Source organism: Centroberyx gerrardi, chromosome 8 (assembly GCF_048128805.1).
Source record: "Centroberyx gerrardi isolate f3 chromosome 8, fCenGer3.hap1.cur.20231027, whole genome shotgun sequence".
In the NCBI taxonomy this organism is placed as follows: Eukaryota; Metazoa; Chordata; class Actinopteri; order Beryciformes; family Berycidae; genus Centroberyx; species Centroberyx gerrardi.
Window position 1 is genome coordinate 20,569,320 of NC_136004.1, and position 21,406 is coordinate 20,590,725.

Consider the following 21,406-nt stretch of genomic DNA (forward strand, 5'->3'; position numbering starts at 1 on the left):
ATGGTAGTCCTAGGTGCAGTATATGTTCCATTCACATTGTATATAACTGTGTAATGTCATGCATTAATGTTGTAAGCCATTGCTGTACCTGCTAAGTAACATGAAACAGTCGAATGCAGCTGTAAGAAACGGCAACATTTTATTTACAATACAGCAGACATTGTGGATAAGTGTCATGCATTACAGCAGTTATATGAGGAAAGTGAGTATAAGTGGAAGACTATGTGACAGTGAGCTGTCTGTCATGAGGCCTACCGCTGACATCAGAGCGCCCATCATTATTATTATTAGCCTATTAATAGCATTCAATGACATCAACCACACAGCCATCTTGTAGGTGGACAACAGGTGCTTGTATGTAAACAGATGACAGTTACAACCTATAATCGCTGTTGGTGCCAATGGTAGAAATATAACTTCACACACAAACACACACACATACACACACACACGCTTTCAGATCCATTTACAGAAAGATTTGGCAAGATTATACCATGAGTGCCATGTTGCTACCCTATCTTGCCAAGACATGGCAATACTGGGATGCTAACCCAGCTGCAACTCAAAATGATGTTGTCCAAACTCTCCGCTGTGTGCCTATAATAATAAACCAATTTCCCACTGCACTATTGATGTTTTGCTAAACAAGCGAGGTCTCCTTTTGCGTGATACAAACAGAGCTGCTGGGCAGAGCAGAGGCAGGCTAGCACACATTCAGGCTACCGGCCGGCTACACATGGATGATCTTTGGCTTATCACTGAAGTCCAGAGTCTGTTGTACTCCGGCAAGCTGCAGGAGCCAGTTAATGGGCATGTGGTCCAGGCGGTTCATGTCGAAATGGGAAAAGTGGACTTCAGAGCCTGCAGAGAGAAGAAAGAGAATGAGAGAGAGGAGGAGAAAGAGAGATACAGGGAGTGACAGAGGGAGAGAGAGAGAGAGAGAGGCAGGAAGATGGGGCTTTTTTCCATCTTAGAATCTCTCAAGATGGATCACGACTCTACTTTAAAAAGAGAGAGAGAGAAAAACAGAGAGAAAGAGAGAGAGACTGAAAATATAGATAGAAGAAGGCTTACCTGGTCCTGCAATGAGGGCTCCGCCTTGCTGATGTGGATCGCCCTGGAAGTCGAAAGCAGGACTGGTCATGGCCCTCCACATGCTCTTCATATGTCCCACCAACATACCCGACTTCACATGGGGACTAGGGTCGGCTAAACACACACACAAATATATGATTAGGCCTACCACCTCAGAATGTGCAGACTTATACCGCAGTGGGTTTATGCACTCAAAACATTGCATTACCTGAGTCTGTAAATATCTCTTCTCTTTTCATCCCGAGCTTTTGAAAGATGCATCTCTCTGGATCCACATATATTTCATAAGGATAGCCCGTCAGTGAGCAGAATGACTGAACACAGGGATGAGAGATAGATGGTAAGAGATGGGGTGTGGCTCAACATATTTCAACTAATCAACAGAACAATCTGAAAAACTGAATCAGCAAGATAGGAACCGGAGCACTTTGAAATTATGCATAGGCAATAAGTATAAGAAAACCGACTATACCTCTATATGGCGATGAGCAGACTGTCCAATCACAACCAGTCTAATGCCTGCATCCTGCAACAACACATACTGCAGTTTGGATTTTGCATAAACCTTATCCCAGAAATGTATAGGGTGCTGTCTCTGGTCTGAATGTCAAATTTACTACTACTTGTGAAAGCCTTTGATATGAAATATAGTCAAGGAATCATTGATACAAGCCTCACCTCCAATGCTTCCATGGGTATTTTGCTTAAATCATCCACGTATTCTTTACAGCTGTAGCACAAGAAATTCTGCAGGGACATTTAATCAGTTATTACTACAGTAATTATCCGATCATAGCTTTTTATAAAAAAAACTCTCATCTTGGTCCTGTATAATGTTTGGCCCTCATGTCTTCACCTATGAACATGATCTCTGCATCCCTCCATTCCCATCATTGCATGGCATGTTGTTGGGGCATCTGTCCAGCAAGGCTGAAGCTCACCTGTAGCCTACTTTGGCTGTCATTTGACGCCTTCAATAGAAACATTTCCTCTATAAACGCTATACAAGCTCTCATGATTTTAAGAGGACCCATCAGATTGCAGCCTTAGGTAGGCTATAGTTTATAAGCAAGGCTGTGCCGTACAAAAGTTTTCCTCCTACCCGAACGAAAATTATGACTGATTTCCTGTCTTGATATAATTTCTTGAACGGAATAGAAACTCCATGCTGGTCGTAAATTAAGCAATCTTCGACGTCTCCGAGACGAATATTGACAGGGGGCTTTTCAATCTTCCGATTTTCCGTCGTTATTTGTCGAGTGATAGGTGAAACTTTCGCCATTTTCCAAGGCTTCCCTTCACTTCCCACTGCTATTTTGGGAGTTGCCGTTGAGGCAGGAGCTGCTGGCTGGGAAATCGCGCTCAGCCTGAATATTTACTTAGCGCTGGCTCTCAATAGTGTATGGCGTCTGTCTGTGTGTGTGTGTGTGTGTGTGTGTGTGTGTGTGTGTGTGTGTCCAACCATAGTATTCCGTAGTAAGTATAGGCTTGGCAGAACAAGTCATTTAAGTAGCCGAATTAGGCCTACCCTACCTGTTTTATTATATTTGGGAATATAATAGTGACGATATAAAATTAAATATAGTAAAACCTGATCAAAGTCGTCATATTTATATATTTTTTCACAGTAACATTTAGTGAATTACATAATAGTTGGCCTAATGTTCAAATTAAACTATCTTTCATTTGGCTGAGGACACCCAGCGCCCAGACCGCAGGGAAAAACCAGGCTATAGGACTGGGCCACAAATTGGCCTATCTGCTATAAATCACCGCCCTTGTATCCGCATTACTGTTAGATAGAAGACATCCCCAATTCATAAGCTTCATAAGTTCATAAGCAAGAACCGAGCAAGGATCTGGGTCAGTTTGCTCCATACAAAGTCCAATTTTCTACAAGTAAGAAGAGGAAAATCAAAACTGAATCACATGAGAGCGATGGCAGGCTTCGGCAGTGGTCTGGACCACAACGGATCCTTGAGATGGGTAAGCAATTTAGGAATAGTTATCCTATACTGTACTATTATTTCACTCACTAAATGTAGGCACAATTAGAGAATGTAGCCTATAAACAGTATTGTTCATAATAACCCACTATCCGTCTACACTGTGAACAGTTATCCACTTCTGTACTTAGACTAGCCTCATTACTCATGTCTAACAACAAAGACAAAAAGTCCTCGCAGATCGTGTGCCTTTGGGTATAGTATTATCAGATTGTGGCCTTGACCTGTAAAGGTTTGGGTGGCTATGTCAAGGTCCGATACCTGAGAGCCGCACCAATGACGGATTACGAATCGCCCTCGTCGGCTTCCTTCCCTCTGCCCTCGGTGCGGAAGTGTTGTCCTCCAGAGCTGCCACTGTTTGGATAATACAACGCTAGTTCAGTTGCAGCTTTCTCGCCTTCACGTCTCTCCTGCCGGGACTTGTCAGCGCTCCACTTGACCGTGCAGCGTAGCAGTATTATGCGAGCACCGTTCAGAGGGGGGGAGCACCGTGTGAACTGGTGAGAGGCTACGAGCTTTCATGTTGGGGCTGGCTATCACCAACACAGCTAACTTAGCATCTCATGATGAAGCAAGCTAGCCAACCTGCTAGCTGTAATTGCATACTGGGCTAGCAGTAGAATTGTGTCCCTCTTGCCAAGTGAGGCTATTAACATGCTGTTTTGCTTTGCCAGACATGGCGTTTTGAAGTTAGAGCAATAGTTTAATATATGCATGTCTTAATTACAGGCAGAGAGCAACCTACATGTAAGATTGATGTGTCTGTGTATGCTAAACAAATGACCACCTGTTCATTGTTTACATTTGTGTGTTTTCATTCGGCAACACCCAGACGGTACATCGTTACTGTTTTTGACTGGACTGCACACAGTGTGCTGCAGCATTGCAATTGCAAATGTGTTATTTTGCTGTAACGTCATCCAGTTAGGTTGCTCACACTCAATAAGTAAACGTTACCAATGTATTCACAACACAGAAACGAATCAAGTCAAAGTGTTGTGACACGTGCATGGGCGCATGCATGGCTTTAAAGCTTGTTCAGCGGCCTACTTTGTGCTGTAAGGCTCTACGTTCAAAATACTGTTGTTCAGTTGAAACAAGAACCTTGCTTATACAAAACTCAGGATATGTGCTGTGCACTCCAGGAATAGGTAGGACTACTGGGTGAGTAGAAGGTAATGTCATGTAGGCTACTAGCACTCTATTTTGAGCATCCTATTGGCTCCCAGCTGTTACATTATATATAGGCACGGTAAAAACTCTTCTTGATTGTCCTTGACACTTGTAGAGCTTTGCAAAAAAGAATAGCAAGGGAATGTGATGTGAGATCACCAGTCTCCTGTGCTATAAATAAAGCAGTTCATGATATGATTATTACTCTGTAATGTTTATCCATTATCCATTTCATTTTTCCATTTATATTTTGCACCAGTCTATATGGTTGGCACAGTGACATCACTGTTTTCCCTCATTGCATTCTCTTACTTGTAAGCTTGGTTGTCTGCTCATAGTGCGACGTGATATTGACTAGAAAACAGGCACTATTGCCAGTTTTTTAAGAGGTGTAGCTGTGAAAAGAACTGTGAAAGCATGACCTTTTAGGATATGCAAGAGTACTCCTTTCTCCACCACACTGCTCTGATATTCAGTGTCCTGAGAATATCACAGAATGATGCATTCTTTATTCAGTGCAGACAATCTTACTTTATTGTACTTTTTTTTTCTTTTTCTTGTTGTTCTAGAGTTTCATTGAGTCATCTATATGGGCCATCTTCTCTCGAAAAATGGTTACCGCCTGAAGAAGAGGACACGCAAGCTGCATCACAGGAAAAAGAAGAAGAGGAACTGCTTCCTGCAGGGGCCGTGCATGCTGTGCTTCATCGTCCACGGCAACAGCAGCGGCCTCGACGACGACAACGACCAGTTGGAGACCAGTGTCAACGGCAGTGGACGGTGTCACAACAACAGCGCCACTACAATCAGTGTCCCTGGTGTGGGGGGAGTTGGCATTGGAGCAGCGGCTGCCTCAAAGCTCGCTGGGCGATACGCAGCACTTGCATCTCCTGAGGACTGCTCCAAGTTCCTGCTGTCGCCACGGGAACTAGCTATCTGGGAGGGCCAGGGGAGGAGCCTGTTGTCAGCTGTTCCCGCCAAACTGATCCCGCCGCCAGCGCTGTTTAGAACCGCTGGGGTGTCTGTGACCGTGCCCATACCCGTTCCTGTGCCTGGCTGTACCAGCGACTACGCTGAGATGGTGGGTAACTGGGAAGATGCAGCACCAGCAGTGCTGACTGTTGTAGCTGGTGAATCTAAAACATGAATCAAACAGTTTTTGTTAACTTGACAAAGTGGCTAGTAGAGTAGACAAGAATAACAGCAGCCACGTTTTACCAGTGCTGTTGCAAATGTTTATAATGATATATAATATAAAAAAACAAAACAAATGGTGAAAAGATGGAAAATTCAACTGGTCACAACTAGTGCTAACCTCCTGGATTTCTCTATCAAGCTGTTCCTTCCAGCTCAAAGTGTTAACAATCTGAAATTAGGTTCTTTGACAGAAGGTGTGAATCTTAATGGAATAGTTCACCCCAAATAAAAATTCAGTCATTATCTACTCACCCACATGTCAGTTGAAACTCCACTGACCACGGACCACCAAACAAACGCACAGTGAGTTAGCCTCTGTAGTTCCATCTCAGCCTTCTCCCAAAAAGTTAAAGGAGCTATCTTGTTACAGCTGCAAAAAAAGCATAAAATGTCCATTAAATTTCTCCAAAACAGCTCACGCAGCAAAATCCAATTGTTTTGTAGCCAAAGGATTGCACTGTGGGTCCAAAAATCCAATTTCAGTTGTGAGTAGCTTGTAGTTCTAGTAGTACTTGTTAAATGAGGTTCAGTAGACATAATTACAGAATTGCCGCAGTCATTAAAGCTTTGCACCCGAAGGAACAGCTTGTGTTGTTCCTTGTGTTGCTGTGTTCTCATTCAGGGTCTAAGGTTGCAGGGTGTCGTTTTCATTTGTTGTTTCATAATGTGGGCGGTGTGAAGCCCTTTGAGGCTGTAACTGTGATTAAGGTCTATACAAACAAACGTGCCTTGACTTTACTTGTTGGATTAGCCTAGTCAGTGAGTATCTGGTTCCACATGACTCATCTGTGTGTCTCTGGGTGCAGGTGTGTAAGAGGAAGTGCTCAGAGGTGCAGAGGTGCACCCCCTGTAAGCAGCCGCGCTGTGCCTTCGCTGCCCCTGAGGGAGGGCTGGAGAATGGAGGAGTGGGAGGAGGAGTGGGAGGAGGAGGGGGAGAGGCCTCCTCCAACACCGAAACTGGCCACTGCCACCTCCCCCTCTGTCCACTTCCCTCCTCCTCTTCTTCTTCCTCCTCCTCCTCCTCTTCCTCCTCGCCTGCCGATGGCTGCTGTGGGCTGGGTCTCCATGGCGATTCGGCCCAGAGTTCAGACTCATCCCCCTGCTGCCTGCATCACCATGACGACGGCCAGGGGAGGGGTTCTGATGCTGCGGATACCTTAAGTATCAACCACCTGCCTTCCTCCATCCTTCTCAAGGTCAGGGTTCATCACAGTGTTCACTTGGCCTCATGTTGATTTTTATTGATTTCTTTGTGTTTGGAACAATGAAAGACGTAAAAATACTAAGCCAGAGCCTGTCAATGACATGAAACACAGGCTGCATGCTGTAAGGTCTTGATCCTCTCTGCTTTTGCACTTGTAATGCTATTGATTGCACATATTAACAATACTTCTTCATTTTTGTTATTATCCTCTTTGACAAATGAGGCACAGTGTCTGAAATGTTGTTACTGAAAGGTTTACATGGTTTGTTATCAATAGAATATAAAGATGCATGTTGAATTGATTTGTGTGTGTGTGTGTTATATCCTCTGTTGCCTCCTCCCAGGTGCTCTCCCACTTGACGGTGAAGGAGCGTTGTCTGTGTGCCTCTCTGGTCTGTAAGTACTGGAGGGACCTCTGCTTAGATTTCCAGTTCTGGAAGCAAATCGACCTCAGTGGCCTACAACAAGTAAGTCAGCAGAGAGGGCAGTGTCGTGTTTTTGGCTAAGGCTTTATTGTGATCAGGCGTGTTAATGTCAGCAGAGCAGTAAACTTTTTGTTTTTCATTTGTTTTAGATTGTACATTTTAGACATGTAGCTGACACTCTTATGCAGAGCAGCTTGAAATGAGTGAGCAGGTAAGAGTTTAGTGTCTTGCTCAAGTACACTTTGACAGGACAAATGGCTGCTGCTGAGATCAAACCTGTGACCATTCAGTTATGAGACAGCCTTTCACTCCCCTAGATCACCTTGCCATTTTTGCATTTTCTTTAAAGTCTATAATTAACAAAAGAGGTGCATTTGGGGTGCATTTGATAGTTAGTGGTAACAAGTGACAGGATGCCCCTTTCATCTGCTCTGTTCCATTTATCTTTTTTCTTTATTATTTTATTCGGTCTACTGACTGTCATCCGTCTTGCTGTTGCCCTGTCCCTCAGGTAAACGATGATCTCCTGGTGAAAATAGCGTCTCGGAGGCAGAATGTGACAGAGATCAACATCTCAGACTGCCGGGGGGTGCAGGACCACGGGGTTTGCTCCCTGGCCTCCCACTGTCCAGGCCTGCAGAAGTACACAGCATACCGCTGCAAGCAGCTGGGCGACCTGTCCCTGTCGGCTCTGGCTACACACTGCCCCCTGCTGGTGAAGGTGCATGTGGGCAACCAGGACAAACTCACAGATGAAGCGCTTAAAAAGGTATGAATCTAGAGAGGATCGAGAGGATTTTATAAAACGTATTTATTTCAAGTTTAATTGCACAGCGATGAAAAAGAAGCTGAATGATGAAGGAAGCAAGGATTAAATACAAGGATGAAAAACACAAAGAGGAGATGCAATCAATAATCTGTGCTCATGGGATACAAAAACAAGCAGCTTTTAAAAATGTCTCACCTCAAAACAAACAACAAAACACCAATGAAAAATCAAGATAACTAGTTAAGACACGACTGCACTAGATAACAGAATCTAAATAAGAGAAACCGTATGGCGGAAAATAGTAGAACAACAGATCCATAAAATAATAATGGAAAGATCCATAAAATGATAATGGAAATAAAAACACCATAAACTAGCCCTAATAGAAGAAAATAGTGAAGCACCAGAAATCCCTTTGTCTCGTTGGTTTTTCTATTCATATTGTCTGCATTTTATACATGATTTAGGTGAAAATGTCAGCATTTCCCCATACACCGACTCATTTATTTCTCTTTCTTGCTGCAGTTGGGAGAGCATTGCAGTGAGCTGAAGGACATCCACTTGGGCCAGTGCTACAGCATCACCGATGAGGGCATGGTGGCCCTGGCCAGAGGATGTCCCAAACTGCAGAGACTCTACATGCAAGAGAACAAACTGGTCAGTCCTACCTTCCTGGTCTTATCCTCAGTACAGTGCTTGTCTGCCTGCCTGGGTCAGGGTCTCAGATGGACCCAAGTTGTGTGTGTGTGTGTGTGTGTGTGTGTGTGTGTGTGTGTGTGTGTGTGTGTGTGTGTGTGTGTGTGTGTGTGTGTGTGTGTGTGTGTGTGTGTGTGTGTCAGTTGTCTGCGGTATGTGTGTCTGTTTGTGAATGTGAGATTCTTCAAGTGTGCATGCATTTCCCATCGGCTCTCCTCAGCTGCATAATCACTCTGTGGATATTGTCACAGCAGAGCACTCCTTACTGTTGGTTGCTTTTTATTTAAGCTTTTACTTAAACTTATTTAAGCTTTTATTTAATTTAAGCGTATTGCTCTTTTGTACTAAATTGTGTAAAGCTCTGTCACACACTGGATAAGTGTGTTAGCTAAACGCCTAAAATGTAAATATGGGCTTAATGAGGGATTCATACTTTAACAAGCACACACAGTGTCATAGATGTGAAACACTGCACAGATCAGCAGTTTTGTGTGTCATCTATAGAAATTGCTGTGCCTCCTAACGGCCACTAGGGGGAGATGGGCTAACTGTGAGTGAACGAATGAATGAATGAATCAGTATGTGAGTGAGTTACTTTCTGGATCCATGAAGTGCTTCTAAAAAGAAGCGGCTTGTCTGAGGGGGACAGTTGATTGGCATGTTTTAGGTTGTTCAGTTAAGTATAGTGTTTTTGGGGTGTAGCCTACTAGCATGATTACAACCCAAACCTGTACCTGGTATCTTCCTATAAGTGCATTGCCAGCTTTTATTTAAAGACTGGCCAGTTTACACCTACCATTCACATCTATTCTAGCCTTTTCGATTCAGCTATTGTGGAGAACCGGTCATTCTATTCTTGAAAAACGCTCACTTTGGCAGTGATTGGACAAACATGTAATTGCCCAAATCATACTTCTTAAGGACTATATTTATGTTCTGCCACCATGATGCACGGTATGCGGGACATTATGTCCTCATGGTGCTGTGTGTGTGTGTGTGTGTGTGTGTGTGTGTGTGTGTGTGTGTGTATACTCATTCTTGTGAGCACAATAACTCAAGAGCAATATGTGATAGAAACTTCATACTCTATAGGTTCCCCCTATAGAGGAGATGATCTGATCAGATGTTGGAGCACCTTGCTGCATAAATTTGCATATTAATGAGGAAAATTGATTTTCTTGAAACTACTATAACTCCTTAATGCTTTAAGATACGTACGTAGTTCATATTAATACTACCCATGTGTTTATGTGAATACAAGTATGTTGTCATAGAAGTATTTGCTAATTAATACATTTATCAGCTTAATTAATTACCTCATTAGCTAACTGGTTATGTTTATCATGGTAATTATGGCAAGGCATTAGGCAGCTCATGTACCTCTTGTCCTTTTTTATTTTTATTTTATATTTATTTTATTATGAAAAATAGTATCAACAGACGAGAGTGAATTGTAATGTTTTTCCTGTGACTGATGCCTTTGTGGTGAAAAATAAATCTAGTGTGTTTCCTCAAGTTGCCCCTAAGCAGGGGGTGTCATGGCTGTCTGTATGCTCAGATGTAGAGAGACTGGCAGAGAGAAAGGGAAAACTGGCAAGGATCAGTTGAAGTACTGGAACTACTTGGACATTCCTTCTGCCCCCTTTCTGGACACACACACACACACACACACACACACACACACACACACACACACACACACACACACACACACACAGGGCTGGCAGAGCCCCTTGTGCCTCATGTTACTTCTTGTGGTGTGTGTAAATGTGTTTTGCCAGGACTCCATGGCTCTGACAGCAAGCTGCAAGCACTGCAGTCCTCTAAGCTGCCTTTGGGGTTTGTTGTGAAAACAGGCTGTCAGGATGGTTTGCATTAATGTACCTGTAGAGGTGTTGGACCTGTTGTTTTGGCTTCAGCTCCTTATTCACAATGTACTCTGTATAAACGCAGCCTTCTGAACCACTAAAGATGGCCATTATTACCTTCAGCAAGAATGGAAATTGGTAAATGGGGTAAATTCAGTGTGGTTAAAATGCTGGGCTGTTGGGAACAAAAAGTATAACAAAATCCTGTTGAAGCATAAAAGTGGGGACAATTGCCTATTTACCATGCATCAGAATATTGCCTGTGATGCGATTTAGAATCACCATCCTGTTCCAAAATGATCAGTGGTGCCAGTTGAAGTCTGAGGACCACAGTGGTGGCCAAATATTCCTGTAAGCCTTCCATGGGGCCCGGGCCGCATTAGAGGTTCCTCACTTCTGGAGAGGATCATTAAAACTGCCTTAAAGTGCCACTAGATGTCACTGTTTCCCCATTTCTGAAAAGAGCCTGCCTGCTGCACTTTATTTAGGGCACAGCTTGTTGATGCAAATGCTGAGTTGAGCGTTTCCCCACCAAACCACAACCACATAGCCCCCTGTATTTGTCATTCAGCATTGTCTCTGGATTGTGGTAGAGAAGGAGAACACACATAATATCTTTTATGGGCAAAAGGTGTTTTCCATGTCTGGCACTAACCCCTTTCATAAAGATCTCCCTCCTTTGTTACCAATGTATTTGTCCTCTTTTCTGGCAAACATTTCTCCCTGTCCATGAGTAATCATAACCTTGATGAATTAGTCCATTTAAAGTTGTTAACAATTGCTCAGTTAGTTAAAACCCCATTCGTCAACTTAATAGTATATGAAATCAGCGATTACCACTAGGTGAGAGATTAATATTGCCGCTGATAACATTTCAGCGTGGCAGTATCAATTTCAGACAGTCATTTTTCAGATGTGAGATCGCCGCAGTTATTTTGGCTTCCTGTCATTAGGGTGGAGAGTAATGGGCTGAGCGTGTTTTGGGGAAGTGTTATGTCTAGGCGCTCTCATTGCTTGGCCTGAAATTGTCATTAAGTTTGCCAGGAATTAAGAAGATCCAGAAACACTTACCTGCCATTTCTCCACAGAGGCCATTTATTCTCACTGACAGCTTAAAAGGCTATCAAAGTGTCTCTCCTTCAACTCTTACGAAAAAAACAAAACAGATTTTGGTGGGATGTAATTACACTTTCTATATGAGATAAATTAAAATGGTTGAAAATGTTGTCCCACTCTGTGAGTTCCAAAAATATGTATGTACACCATAAATATATATGTCAACACTTTTTAGGTTGGCTAACTGTCAATATTGTATCAGACAGTTGGAAGAATTTAAAAAATGACACCACCTTTTGTACTTGGTGATCATATTTCAGTGAGACAAAAGTTCATAATCATGAGCGGCGGATATTTTGGGACACTGGATCAGCTGTTTTTAGACCAATTGAATGTGTTTGAAGCCACTTTTCAACACTTGTGGGATCATGGTGTGGCCTGAACCCGAAAACAGCACTGACATGAGGTTTTTACTTTTCAATGCGCTGTAAACTGTTAACTGTTATGGGACACTATAGCGAAACCCACTTTAAGGCTACGTTGTAAAATAAGTATTGAGAACTCTCTCCTCTCCTCTCCTCTCCTCTCTTCTCTTCTCTTCTCTTCTCTTCTCTTCTCTTCTCTTCTCTTCTCTTCTCTTCTCCTCTCCTCTCCTCATCTCTTTCCCAAGGCCAAATTCCCTTCTCCCTTCTCCCTCTCCTCATATGTCCTGTCTTATGCAGCCCTCTCTGCTGGCTTTTGTGGTAGAAGAAGGATCCTGTCTCTGTCTCTTCTAATCAGTGACAGATGAGGATGAGCCTTTCACTCACTCTGATCTGCCTTCCTCTTCTCTTTCTCCTCCTCCTCCTCCTCTGAAATAGAATAATTAAAACGCTGCAGGATGTTTCTGTGTGGTCTGTCTCTCTCTCTCTCTCTCTTTCTCTCTCTCTCTCTCTCTCTCTCTGTCATACACACACACACACACACACACACACACACACATTCCCTCTCTCTCTCTGTGGCTGTGGCCTCGGCTCCATGCCGAAGGGCCTCTTCTGTGTCTTAAAGACCATATCCAGCTCTGGAATTGGTTAAATAGTTGGAGGAAAGACAACTTCTCTGAATAGTTTCATTAAGGTAGCTGGTATAGACTTCTATTACTTCTACTAAAACTACTACTGGCACTGCCAATATTGGTAATAATACTAATCATGGTTGGGTTGGGTGTGGGGGGGGTGCATGGGTGGTGAAGAGGTTGTACTTCTTACTCTTGTAGGTCACACATTCTCTGTGCGTACCACTATATATATATTTTTTTTTATTGCGTGTTCGGTTTGTAACATTTCTCTGTTTTCTGTTTCTCTGTATATAAAACTCTTGATATATTTTTATCATAAATTAAAACCGTATGATTCTAGACCGGTGTCCTGAGTTCAAACGGGAGCGTATCTAAAGTGACAAAATATTGAAGGAAAGTTAATATGTCCTGCATATTTCTTAACACGTTTTGGACACATTTGTCATAACCGGAGACACGCCTGGTGTTCTGTTATGCAGGCAGTTAAACTGTGAAAATCATTCATCACAAATCATTCATTTCTCACGGTTCCTTAATTGTGAAGGACACAGGTAACAGAGAATACATCATTTCTGTCATTGTGATCGCATTGGAGAGCAAACAAATAATTTTTTTACCAAGTGACAGTTGAAAGTTGCTAATACAACACCGAGGATGTCTCCAGCAGTAACGAGTATCTCCAGTTTTTGTTTACAGTTGACAAATTGATGTCTGCGCTTTCATTGCTCGTTAGCCTGGGGCCAAATCAGCCTAGGGCTACGGATAACCCTGGGCTAAGAATGTGTTGCGTGAAATGCACTCTAGTGTCTCTATGCCCCATTCCTTTTGACACCTACCCTGCATTCTTTATTGGTGTTCATCCAGTATTTATGCCAGAGTTGGTGATATTGCACCAGTTGCCTTTCAAGGCTTGTTTTCATCTTCTGAAGTTTTTTTTTTCTTTTTTTTACCCATTCATATTCTGTTCTCTTCCACCACCTCGAAGGGCAAAGGCTCTGAGAATAGCAAATTCCCTTCCTCCTCATCTCTGTTCAATTTGCCGTAGGGGAGAGCCAGCCCAGAAAGTTTAACTCTGAGTTCTGTCAGTTTCGTAGACAAAGCAGTGGACGAATGAGCTGCGAGAACCACTTGTCACCCATCTTTCCGTGTCGGTAACTCTGCTCCAATGTTCCTTTCAATTAAACACACATATCGCAATCTACAAACATTTTTGCTGGAGAAGCACTTTTCTCTTGTCCTCTCTCTTAAAAAGAAAAAAAAACCCTTTTTCTACACTCCTGTCTTGTTAAAATCAAAGAGTTTGCACTTAATTTTCCTACGCTGTGATGGGAAGATTCTTTCTCTGGCCCATCTGAAAGAGAATGTGTCTGCCTGCACGCACACACACACACACACACGCACACACACACACACGCACATGCACGCACTCTCACACAGAGGGCTCTGATTATTTACAGTTTTAATTAGTCCAAAACGTGGAAATGTAAGTGGAATTGGAGATGACCTAACATAGATTACCATGTGCCCTCAATTTAGCTGTAATTACCACTCCGCATGTACAATCACAGCTTTCCTCCTCTGCTTTTGCCACGTTTTCTGTGGATCTATCCGCCTCTCCAAATGCTTGGCTTTTGGGACGGAGGGGACGGAGGGGATGGAGGGGATGTGTTTGTGTGAGGAGAACTCAGGATGTGGAACAACATGAAACACTGGAGAAGACGAACTGTCAGAGTGAGTGGTGTTTCTTCGGCCATCGGTCGGTGAAGGAGTCCTCATCTTCCTCTCTGACTTGCTGTCTGTCTGGCTTGTCAGTACTGGGGGAAAAAGTGCTTTTGCTGGCAGGGAAACGACAGTGAGGCTCTATTGGTCCAATCAAGCATAATTGGAGATTAAAATGTATATTGACATTAGCAAATTTAATTAGCCGGATTAAAGGGAGAGCAAAGAAAGAGGAAGTGATAATGATGGCTGTCAGTTATTACGGGATAGCTTTTCTGACATACACTGACACACACACACACACACACACACAGAAAAAGACACACAGACACACGCTTAGACCTGGTTAAAACACTGGGAGGGGAGACACATGGGAGAGGATGAATTGAATAGCTGCCAGCTGCACTGGAATCTCCTCTGGAAACTTTGTTCAAGATTTGACTGTGATTAGAGATAAATAGAACCACCCTGACCAGCCACCAGCATGCACACACACGCACACACACACACACACACACACACACACACGCATTGTCCGTCTCTTTCCAAGAGACCGGATCTCCCCAATCTTCACATGCAGCCTTGTAGACAGCATGAAGAGAGTTTGGACTTGTCAGCGTGTTGAATGGCAGATGTTGCATGATGTATTTAGTCAGTTTAACTACCACTGGCACCGGATTATGTCTGTCAGAGTGAGGAAAAACTCTGCTCTGACCCAGAATTTCAGCGCTTTAATGTCACCCAGAAGTCTCTTTTTCTCTCTGTCTGTGTGTCTTTCTCCGTCTTTCTCCGTCTCTCTCTTTCTCTCGGTGTTATCTGAGAGGTAAGAATAGGTAAGGTCGAGACGTGTTTTATTGAGCTGTGGGGAGACGGCACGGTCCAATGTCTGTCTCCGCCTCGTCACGGCAGGGGGGCCCGCCTATCAAATGCTCTCGGTTCCTCTCTCCTCCCTTCACCTCGCCTGACTTTTTCGATCTGTTTCTTCACCTCCACCGTTCCTCTGTCCTCCTTTTTTCGTCTCTTCTTCTTCTTCTTCTACCGCCTCTTCCCTCCTGTCTCCTCCTCAAGAGCTACAGGTGAAAATTGCCACAATTCCATTCTCTCACTTCTTAACCTTACTTCTCCTCCCTTCCCCTCGTCTCTCCATCTCTGCTTCTTTTGTCGTAGTCTTCTTAATCATCTTTTTCTTCTTGTACTTCTACCTCGTCCTCATTAGTTGTAATCATAGTAGTGGTGATGGTACTACTAGTAGAAGTAGTGGTTGTTGTTTTGTTTTCTTCAGTTTATGACTATGAGGGCCTGTTATAATTTTAATTCTCAGTATGAAGCCTCCGCCTTGTATTCTCTCTCCGATTTTCTCCTCTATGCTGCTCTTTTGAAGTGCCTCCATATCGATCCCCGTCCCCAAAAAGCTGCCGTGTGTGTGTGTGTGTGTGTGTGTGTGTGTGTGTGTGTTTGGGGCGGTTTCTGATCAGCCTTTGCCCAAGGAGTAATCAGATGCATTAATGAGCGCCGACTTTAACTTGGACAGCCGGCTGCACTCAGACACAGACATCGTCGATATGTTCCCTCCGCTGTCTGCCCAAGAACAAAACAAGCTTTAAAGGCGAGAGAAAGAAAGGGAAGGGGTGAAAGCTCTTTTGGAAATGCGAGTTTGTGAAGCATGCCTCTAAAGCGATATTTCACCTTGGTACAATGTTTTCTTTTTAACATTAGTTACCCCTGGAAACTATTCAGCACCTATGTTTTTTTTCCCCTGACTCTCTATCAATAACAGCCAACAGGCAGAATTACTTATTGAAAAAGGAGACAAAGACCCAAGGATGGGGGGGTGCGATTAGTTTCCCTGACCACTTCATAGAGGAGTAGCAGACTTGTGGAAAGGAAACAAAATCAACTGAGTACCAGACATCACAATAGAAAAGCGGGACAGCCAACATAGCTGGCTCGCTGTTGGTGAACAGGCATATGCTTGCCAAAAACTACATATGTTGTGCCAGAGTCAAATATCTACTTGGTTGGCAAGGCAGAAATGGAGAGCTGCTCAAGTGGTAAAAGATATTTCTGCTTTTAACTGTTCTTTTCTCTTCTTTGGCTCAGTGGTAGCAGTGGCAGCAGTCGTCATAGTAGCACTTGTAGCAACAGTCATAGCAGTAGTAGCATCAATAGCAGCAGTAGTAGTAGTAATTGTAGTAGTAATAGTAGGTTGTTAGTTGATGTACAGTGTATCCAGATGTGATGGTCTAAGAGAAAGGACACTGACTGAGGATCACAGATAATAGAGTCAGATCACCATTCTGACGTTAACAGTGACTTAAGAAGCAACCTGGTCTCATATCAGTACTCTTATTCTGAATTATTAACAATACAATACAACACCTGAAGTACTGCTCTAGGCATAGCAGTATAGGCAGTATTAGTTCAGGTAGAGTCTGTTGCTATGCTGGGTTTTCGCCTGCAGAGGGTGCAATAAGACTGGCTAAGAACAGTGAGAGGAGAGGCAGCATCAGCTCAGTGTTCCCCTAACGCTTAGACTGCAGAAACAGTATCCCATACAGTCTGTAAACACCAGAGTTTGAAGACGATGATAGATATTTGACTAACACAAAGTTCCCTTAGCTATTTGTTTTTCTTTCGGTTTATGCAGGGGAGATGAGTTGTAGACAGGAATATTCACAGGTAGTCCCTTAAAGTCACAGTCGCAGCAAAAATTATGCTTTATAACCTGTTGATACTGAGGTTATAAGACAAATATATGGTGGTCAGGTGTATAATGTTATAACGTTGTTGGCATGTATGAACTTTTCATGTCCTTAGAATGGACACTTCCATGTTCTATCATTGTAGTCTCCCTCATTTCATGTAATGAAGTAAGCATGTTCTCACATATAGAGCGCATTTGTGGACAAAGCCTGAATGGCCTTTGCCATGGTAATGTCCAATCTCTGAGGGCTGTAGATATTGTACTAGAGCTCATCTCTCTGACAACGGTATAATAAATAGTACCAGGAAAAGCACTGAAGAATGTTAATGTGAATGTGAAATCCATTTCTATTCATTGTGAACTCTGTGGCTGAGCACATGGAGGGACCACAGCCTGAGACAGGAGGTAGAGTTGAGAGGAGCCATGCTCAAGTGCACTAGTTTTTAAAATTTAGCTTTTGAGACCCATATTTTTTTTAATTTATATTTATTTTAAAAATATTTTTTCTGTTTGTGGAGTCTAGCTTTGCAAAATTTATTAGGTCTTCAGGCTACTAACCCTGCTAGCCAGCAAGAGAAGAAGTAAAGTAATGAAGTACAGTTACTCTTGTTACTGTAACTGAGTGGCTTTTTTGTGTACTAATACTTTTTTTATTTATTTATTTTTTTTTACTTTTTTTTTTTTTAGGTCAGTAGGCAAATTTATTTTTACTACTGTAAGTTTTGACTGAAGTATTGTACCTTGCTACATTTAAAATCACATCCAATACAGGGTATACATTTTATAAGCTCACCATAAGCCTTGAAACTAGCCAATGGTAAATTGCATGTGCATCAAATATGTGGCGGTAACATTAACTAAATGGAACATTAAATACTCAAATTTATCCATGATAATAAATTGGTTAACATTAGCCAAAAGGCCATTCATCCAATTATGATTTGTGTTTGCCTGGTTGCGAGCATTGCTAGCTAGTTAAACAGCTAATAGCAGAAGAAATGTAGTAACATTATTGAATAATGGAAGTGGGCATTTTCAGTATTGTTGTTGTTTTTTTTGTTTTTTTTTAAATCATTGATCACTACTGTAATGGAATCCTGTCACACAATGAATTGTTGTGGTGACTTAGGCTTTACTTTGTCTATTCACTTTAGGTAAAAAAAAAAAAATACAAAGCAGTTGAACTCTACTCTCCGGTCGGTTTTACAACACATGGGAAAGATCATATCTAACAATGTATGTTTTTTTTCTTTGTAAAAGTACATTTTGAATGAGCTACTTTTTACTTTTACTTAAGTCGAAGTCAAATTATTGGTGAAAAAATCTACTTAAGTAACATTTCAGCAGTAACAGTACTTGTACTTGAGCAGGATATTTTGGTACTCGTTCCTCCCCTGCTAGCCAGCAGTAAATTACTCAGCCAACTGCATCGCAGCAACTTGGAAAGGTTTCGGCAACATAACAGCCGGTGCCTTTGGATATCAATTTATGCAGAATAATTTTGGCACCCATTTTAATTCTCCTGTGGCCCAGCGTTGGGTTCTGACCTGGCCAGTGTTTGAAAACCATTGCTCTGGAGGCCTTCTGTTTATCCAGCTCCAGACAGCAGCAGCTTCTGACACCCAGCCAGGGGTGTCACTATGATTCATGGCCCATTCCGACACCTCCCTCACTCCTTTACTCTTCTTAATCTCTTTGCGCTCTTCTCCCTCTCTTGCTCTCTCTCTCTCTCTCTGATGATGGGTTTTCCTTTTGTTTGAGAAGGGCAGAAATGATGTCATCATTTAAAGCAGGAGCCCAGAGCCAGGATGGAGGCCTAGCCTTTAGCCCAGTGGACTAGTTTGTCTGTACCATGATGAATAGCCCCCCTTGGGGATGACAGGGGATCTCGAGAAAAGCAGAGCAGAGGACAGAGATATAGAACAGAGGAGGAGAGGATGGGGGGGGAGAAAGTCTACCTGTCGTTTTCCGTTCATTTTGAACTCCTTTTATCCTCTTGTCACCCTCATCTCCCTGCTACTCCTCCATCTCAACCCATCACTCCTCCCTCAAACAAGCCCTCTGTCTGTATTACTCCCTCTCTATTTCTCTCTCTCCTCCCTCTGTCTTTGCACTGTTGTTTTCTGATTGAGAGGCCAAAGCTGCTCTAATCACTGACTTCATTACTGATGATGGATAAGAGGCAGAAAGGTGTGTCTGTGTGATTGCTTTTGGGCATTGTACCTGACATGCAGTGTGCATATATATTTGTGTGTGTCCATTTGTGCGTGTGACCCATCCTCTCTCCAACATTACCCCATGCTACCGTCCCCCTCCACCTCCACCCACCTCTGCCTCCCCCATAATGCATTTGGGGCCTGTGCTAGCAGCGGCGGTTCAATACTGGGGGTAATGAATGTGTTTAATAAGCGCAGTGGGTCGATCGGCTTAATGAAGGTGTGACAGAGGATGGGCCAGGAAAATGCTGCCGTAACGAGACGCTAACGAGCCACTGGGGTTAACGAGGTCATGCTATAATCGGGATTCCCTCACCTGTCCTGTTTCTGTCTGTCTCTCTTTGTTTTTGTCCCAGCTCCAGCTCTCTCGCTCTGCCTCCGTCTACCCTCCGCTCACGATCATTTGTTCATTTGTCCCTCTATCTGTTAGTCTTTTTTCCTTTGTCATATTTTTTCACCCCCCCCCCTTATCTCTCGCTCCATCTCTATCTGCTTTGCTCTACTGTGCCTCCCTCTGTCTCCCTCCTATTTCTCTTTCTTTCACTCTGTCGCTCTGTCACGCATGCTGTCTGTCTGACTGTTAGTCTCTCTCTCCCTGTCTCTGCCGCCTGTCTATCTTTTCAAGGTCGACCTGGCTTAGGAAAGCGGGGTGAAATCCTCTCGAGCAGTGAACCCTTTTTTTCCTTCCAAGAAACCTGCTTCTAAGAGGCCTGCCAGGCTATTTGTAGAGGCTTTGTGCCTTTGTTGTCGTGGGTCGTGATGTCAGAAAAACCCCTCTGTTTCAGAGACTGGCAGCTGCACGTCACAATGCTCCACTGCAATGGACTTTTTCATAGGGGTTTCAATATTGGCACAATTTCTGCTTTATAGCTGTCCGCATGACACAGAAATGAAGCTCGTTTGGTTGCAATTTCTGAAATAAATATTCTCTAATATTCCACAAAGTCAGACCTCACTTCAGTATAGTATAGTATGATGGCCAGAACTGCAATTGAATAGAGTCTGCATACTATTAAACCCTGTTGGGAGTGTAATAAGAAAGCCCCAGTTACCCCTGTTTAGCCCTATAGTAGACAACTAGCTATTAAACCGTATCCAAGCAGTCCTGTTTTGTAATGCAATTTGTAGCTTGTTGGAAATCTGTGCCTCTGTCAGCGACCTTTACAACAACATGCAGCTCTTACACAACAACATTGGCTTGACTTGAAGTTTAGCAGCTAGCTAGCTAGCTAGTAAGTTAACTTTTAGCTGTCAGCTCACTGTGTTGTGTTACCACTTTATCGGCACACCTGTCAGTCGAGGCAATCGTGGATTGCTCTTACCTATAATGGAAATTCTTTATACTCTGTTAGCTACAAGTAATTCACTTATCACTTATGTGTCTGCAATCTGAGGGAAATCCTGACACACTGAGCAGAACGTTGTTTCTTCATCGCCTGCCGCGTTGTGTTGCGCCCGCGGGAACTTCCCTCTCCAAGTCGGGATAAATTTCCTCTCACTTTTCGCTTCATATCTCTTTCATTTTCTTTCATTTTTTCTCTTTCTTTCTCACTCGTCGCCTCAAAGTTGAGCGGCCTGTCAGACTTCGTGCTGCATGACTCAACACCTTTCAACCAATCGCGTCTTACACGGTGTGATAGTGGTGACATAGTACTTACTGAAGTGCATACATACACGATACACAAAGTTGCATAAAGAGAACATGCACCTAAATTCAGATCATAGTACTTGTTTCTTTGAATCATGCAACTGCAACTTTTTTACTTGTCCCGTTGTCCGTTCAAGCAAGTGACAAATACATGTCACTCGTCCAAATATGTTTCCACTTGCCCCGCACAGACAGTCGTTAATGTTGAACGCGGTACGATAATGTAGAGTACACGTGTGCTTGAGTGTCATAGCCTCTCTGACCACTGACAAAGTTTCCCTCCTCTCAGCTGCCATCCGTAGGCCACCCACTCTTGTCTATGAGAAGCAGCCATTACTCTCTGCTTCTTCTCCACCCGACACCGGTATTTCAACGGTGGAAAAGTGTGACTTCCTGAACCTCACATTTCTTCGCCCGGCGTTTCCCGAGTGCAACAGCGTTATGAGATATAGCATAGAGACAAGCAATCGATTAATGGTGCACTTAGCTGAGCTAATTAACAGCTATGTAGGAGTGGAGAAAGCATCAGGCAGCATCGGGGAGGCTGGTTCTTCGTCGCCGCGACCCCAGATA

The 21,406-nt window shown here is 43.2% G+C and overlaps 2 protein-coding genes across 2 annotated transcripts in view; one reads left to right on the forward strand and one right to left on the reverse strand.

Moving 5' to 3' along the window:
* Nucleotides 1-135: 135 nt before the first annotated feature.
* Nucleotides 136-2,384, reverse strand: prxl2c (peroxiredoxin like 2C). The gene is made up of 6 exons (XM_071894832.2): nucleotides 2,198-2,384; nucleotides 1,774-1,842; nucleotides 1,568-1,621; nucleotides 1,304-1,409; nucleotides 1,075-1,209; nucleotides 136-861 (listed from the first exon to the last, which is right to left on the reverse strand). Exons 1-6 carry the CDS (start codon nucleotides 2,375-2,377, stop codon nucleotides 731-733), a joined length of 675 nt encoding a protein of 224 aa, XP_071750933.2. The 5' UTR covers nucleotides 2,378-2,384; the 3' UTR covers nucleotides 136-730.
* Nucleotides 2,385-3,441: 1,057 nt separating this feature from the next.
* Nucleotides 3,442-21,406, forward strand: part of fbxl17 (F-box and leucine-rich repeat protein 17) — a 212,169-nt gene continuing 194,204 nt past the window's right edge. Inside the window, exons 1-6 of the mRNA XM_071894810.2 lie at nucleotides 3,442-3,601; nucleotides 4,844-5,355; nucleotides 6,278-6,667; nucleotides 7,020-7,142; nucleotides 7,612-7,869; nucleotides 8,395-8,526. Of these exons, the coding sequence (XP_071750911.1) occupies nucleotides 4,864-5,355; nucleotides 6,278-6,667; nucleotides 7,020-7,142; nucleotides 7,612-7,869; nucleotides 8,395-8,526 (1,395 nt within the window). The 5' untranslated portion in view covers nucleotides 3,442-3,601; nucleotides 4,844-4,863. The remainder of the gene's footprint in view (nucleotides 3,602-4,843; nucleotides 5,356-6,277; nucleotides 6,668-7,019; nucleotides 7,143-7,611; nucleotides 7,870-8,394; nucleotides 8,527-21,406) is intronic.

Bases quoted from the DNA above. Each gene is read 5' to 3' on its own strand.
- prxl2c (XM_071894832.2), bottom strand. From the start codon at position 2,377: ATGGCGAAAGTTTCACCTATCACTCGACAAATAACGACGGAAAATCGG. The intron at 1,843-2,197 runs GTAGGAGGAAAA...ATGTCCCTGCAG, and splicing joins CAGTCATAATTTTCGTTCGG to AATTTCTTGTGCTACAGCTG. The intron at 1,622-1,773 runs GTGAGGCTTGTA...GTGTTGTTGCAG, and splicing joins TACCCATGGAAGCATTGGAG to GATGCAGGCATTAGACTGGT.